The sequence below is a fragment of the Rhamphochromis longiceps genome, linkage group LG2 (genome assembly GCF_057381845.1).
Source record: "Rhamphochromis longiceps isolate RC_006_pf linkage group LG2, R_longiceps_female_GT1.1, whole genome shotgun sequence".
Lineage (NCBI taxonomy): Eukaryota > Metazoa > Chordata > Actinopteri > Cichliformes > Cichlidae > Rhamphochromis > Rhamphochromis longiceps.
The window spans coordinates 1,274,572-1,279,156 of record NC_140558.1 but is presented as its reverse complement, the minus strand read 5'-3'; the positions used below and the strand labels follow the sequence as shown (position 1 = coordinate 1,279,156).

At 40.2% G+C, this 4,585-nt stretch overlaps 1 protein-coding gene across 1 annotated transcript; it reads right to left on the bottom strand.

Annotated features, from left to right (window-relative positions):
* Positions 1-469: 469 nt before the first annotated feature.
* On the bottom strand, positions 470-2,348 carry LOC146676709 (uncharacterized). The gene is made up of 2 exons (XM_085414116.1): positions 1,858-2,348; positions 470-969 (listed from the first exon to the last, which is right to left on the bottom strand). The coding sequence occupies exons 1-2, from the start codon at positions 2,115-2,117 to the stop codon at positions 699-701; spliced, it is 531 nt and encodes a 176-aa protein (XP_085270242.1). The 5' UTR covers positions 2,118-2,348; the 3' UTR covers positions 470-698.
* Between the last annotated feature and the right edge of the window lie 2,237 nt (positions 2,349-4,585).

Below are 4,585 nucleotides of genomic sequence, written 5' to 3'. Positions count from 1 at the left end.
ATTATATCCTGTTATTGTTTTTTTTTTTTTCAATGTTGAAATTAAAATCTAGTAGCAGCCTTCTCATTTCTTTGTGTTTTGTGCTGTTTTACAGGCCCACAGAGGAGGACGGCTCCGAGGCAGATGAGGGACGGGTCCCAGGATGGTCCATCGGTGGTGGAGCTGGCCATCCTGGAGTCCCTGAAGAGGCCACACCAGTCTCCAATGGAGCATTTCCTCCTCAGCCTTGTTCCTGCTCTGGAGAGCAGCTGGTCCTTTTTATTCCTGTCTCTCTGTAAATTCTTATATTTTATATATTTATGTTTAATGTTTTTCTGTTTGAGACTTATAATATTATTTTAAATAAATGTTTATAATGACTAATGTCTCAGTTCTACTACACAGCAAATGTTGGCACACGACTTGACACATGTAGACTTTATTTCATATTATACTAATGACAAAATATACTGATACAGTGGGATGCAGAAGTTTGGGCAACCTTGTTAATAGACATTATTTTCCTGTATAAATCGTTGGTTGTTACAATAAAAAATGTCAGTTAAATATCATACAGGAGACACACACAGTGATATTTGAGAAGTGAAAAGAAGTTTACTGGATTTACAGAAAGTGTGCAATAATTGTTTAAACAAAATCAAGCAGGTGCATCAATTTGGGCACCACAAAAAAGAAATGAAATGAATATTTAGTGTATATCAATGTGTGTGTCTCCTATATGATATATGGGGTGCCTTTGTCTGGATGTGCTTCCCATCCAGAGCTGCACAGCACAGAGGAAAGTTCCAGCGCTCCTGGAATCCCTCTGTGATGGAGCGCCAGTCTCCAGGTGAAGGCACAGCCATGAAGTCGTCCACTAGACAGTCCCAGATGGACGTCGCTGCCTGGGGGGTGATCTGGCTCACCGTGGACACACCGACTCTGAAACTGAACGCGATGGTCCTGAAGGAGTCCCCGGTGACAAGGAACCTGGACAAAATTGTTCAAAATTAGTATTATGTGTGCTGCAGTTACAAAATACATTATTCAAATTCCAAAATACTTTTGTGATGTCAGATTTAAATCACAAAACATGAATCTTACATAAAACCTTTTGTAATTATAAGGATAATTACAAAATGTATATTAGATAATATCTAAAACAGTTGTGTTTTGTTTTAACTTTAACATATCATAATTTGATTGGTAGCAACTTTCACAACTACAGTGAGCCAATCACTCATAATTCCTAAACATGTCAATCAGGTAGGAATGAAGTAAAACATTAATAGAAATAAAGAGTTGTGTGTTGACATGTAGCCCTTTCCTTGCTTAAATCATTAATATTTTTGAAAAATTAATCTGTGATAAGACAGCTTATCAAGATAGAACCATGTAACTAGAGATGAACCAAACTGTTCACAGTTTTATCTAACTCTGTTTTAATAAAGGCTGTGACCCCTGCTATAGAGTCTGACAGCTGCAGGGATTATATACAAATATTCAACTATCCCAGAATTAAACCAGGTCTAAATAAAAAGGAGTGAGTATCACTACAAAGGTTAACTCAGTGGTCCTAATGCTACAGTTTGATATCAGCAAACACCGAGCGCATACATTGATGTGACACCACAGCCATGCTATCATTCAAACACTGATAACAGCATAAATCGAATTAAATCGGGACTTGATGAGACCTTCTGAGTATCACTAGAAATATTATAAAGAGTCGTCTCTGTACCACAGTTTGCTTTCAGTAAACACCGACAGCATTCACTGTTAGCATAGCACATCCATGTTAGCAGTGTATAACTGGATGGATTAGCATATTAGCACAGATATCAATAAAGGACTACCGTATTAAATAGTTTTACTAACCTCAGGCAGACGGACAGGCGCTCTGCAGGTGGGATTGAGCGTCTGTAGTTGGTGTCTAGGCGGGCAATGCTGGGACCGACGAGGGAAAGCAGGTCCTCAAACTGGCCGACGGTGATAGCGCTGGAATCGGCCGTCATCCAGGCGCAGCTCCTGGAGCAAGTGGTGAAACTCACCAAACTGCTCATGCCTCTGGAGGACCTGATGGACCCAGGTACGGCGAGGACGTCTTTTACGCTGCTGCTCTGCTCTCCACAGTACATAGAGAAGGGAGACTCTCTCTTCAAGCGCTAGCTCGATAGCTGCCATCTTGCAAAACCAGGTCTGGCACAACTCCCTCCCACATTCCTCCCACATTTCCGGTTCACGCGCGTCAAAATATCATATTTTGACGCGCGATGGATTTTTCTTGGACACGCGTTGAGACGCGAATGTACACGCGTCAAATTAGGGGCGTTTGGGGCGTTTTATTCGCGTCCATCGCGTTCGGTGTGAACACACCGTTAGAGCGCCATTGGCTGCCAAAACAAATAGGAGGGCCTTTGTGACAGGCATGGAAGCCCAGGGTGTGGAGCTGCTGCAGGTGCAGATCTTGGTGGTAGCAGCAACTATTCCAAGAGGTGGCTGTAGCTCAGGAGGTAGACTAGGTTGTCTACTAATTGGAAGGTTGGTGGTTTGATCCCAGTGTGCATGCCATAAATCCCTGGATGCATTTGTCGTCTGTCACAAAGTGAGGACTGAAAATGCAGCACTGCGAAATCAGCAGGTTAAGAAGTATGAGAAATATTTATATAGTGACTAACAGAGAATATATCATTAATGGAATATATACAATAAACAATTCATTAACAATACCTTCCATAGCGCGATATACTGGGACTCGCTTGTTGTGATTTGGTGCTAAATAAATATCCTAAATTAACTGATAACAATATGCGGGTCCAGCTCTAAATATAACCTGTTATGTTGCATTTCATGTGACACGTCACAGCTACACTTAAATAAAATGTGAAATCAGACAAAGGTTCGAGTAATTTTTCAAGCTGAAGTTGCTGTAACTCATCTTACTTGCTGTTAATGGACAAAGAGTTTATGAATGATCATTAGACTAAAGACTCCTTTTATATTGTAGGAACACACACAACTGTACATGTTAAGACTCAACACAGTACAATAAGAATACAGGTAAACAACAAAAGAACATTTGATATAGAGAGAGTCGAGCATTTAACCTAAATGTATTTTTAAAAGAATATTTTAAAATATGTTTTGCATCTTTTAAAGGACAGTTATCCAGAAAAATTTAATTAAAACAATAAATAAATAAAAAGTTACAATAAAAAATATTTTAAGAAAAGCGACTAGAAAGAAGTAGGAGGATGTTTTCTGCTGTTAGAGACGTGGCTGACTGTAAACACCAGAGATCTCTGAACTCATTTCTGCTTCTTATATGAAGGTCGGTCAAGTTCAGTGCAACTCGGAAACGTTACAGCGAGTCAAGCCTGTGTTTACCACTGAAAACTACGCTGTCAATGACAAAGGTGATTCAGCAATCAACAAAAGATTATGTTCTGAATGCTCTCAGTCCATTAAATGATCAGTTACTGGTCCACAGACGCTGGTAGTAGCTCTGTGCCCACTCACAGTGGGCCGTTAACATCTCGTTAACTGTGGCGGCAGCACAATTAAATGAACGAGCAGCCACAGAAGTGTTTTTGCTTTGACTTGATTACTTCCATTTTCACTCACTTGTGTACTTTTGTTGTCTGTCTTGTGAATCACAAGTTAAAAAACCTAAATTGGGAGGTTTCCAGTACAATGTTTGAACTGGACTGTTAGTCAGCCAGTCTATGGCTGTGAGCACAGCTGATGTAATCATTTCGAGTAACATCCAAAAAACACGCGGCCTAATCTGTGGACTGGACTGGGAACACGATGGAGCTAGAATGAAACACACAAAGCTGATTGTTAATGTTATAAAGCAAGATTGCTTTAAAATGAACGTTAGCCACTCCCAGAAAGCCGCTGCTTTGGGGAGAATAACCAAGAATATTCTGCATTAACTTGAAATATTGCCTTATATGTAAACAGTATGTCTTCTATTGACCTAATCATTAAGAGTGACTCCCTCTCTCTTTGTCATCATGGCTGCATGAATGTGCGTCACCTATTTTGGTGATATGTGCTATTAGAGCACATCACAAAATACATACAAAATACACACATGTACATATTACAATTCCTTTTACAAAAAGCATGCATTAAGCATGGCATATGGGTGCATTAGGGGCAAATGAGTGTTGTGACACCCAGCAGAGTTAGTGTCCCAGTGTTCCCAGCACACTGCAAGACTGCTACAAATGAACTGCTGAGAGAACTTAGTGATGCGATGTGGATAAAATAATGAATCATGCAGGAAGCAACCTTCATCATTACACACTTCATCGGTGAAAAGAGGAGACGAGGCCAGCGTGTCATGACATCGAGCCAAAGGTTTGACACCAACAGATGATTTATGCATTCAGGATGAGACGGAGCGAAAGGATGGGCGACTACTTCCCTCTGCACTGAATGAATATCAGAGTGCTTTGACTTAACTTTGTTAGTGACTGTAGTTGTTTCTACCAATATCAACTGGATGTAAAAACAGATCCCGCTCGTTAAGAGCAATTCTCTCCTAAATTAATTCTTCTTTACCAAAATCGATGTAGTTATTACACAATGTTAACAT

Excerpts from the sequence above, each read along its gene's own strand:
- LOC146676709 (XM_085414116.1), bottom strand. The coding sequence starts at position 2,117 with ATGTACTGTGGAGAGCAGAGCAGCAGCGTAAAAGACGTCCTCGCCGTA. Across the intron at positions 970-1,857 it reads CGCCTGTCCGTCTGCCTGAG|GTTCCTTGTCACCGGGGACT; the intron begins GTTAGTAAAACT and ends AATTTTGTCCAG.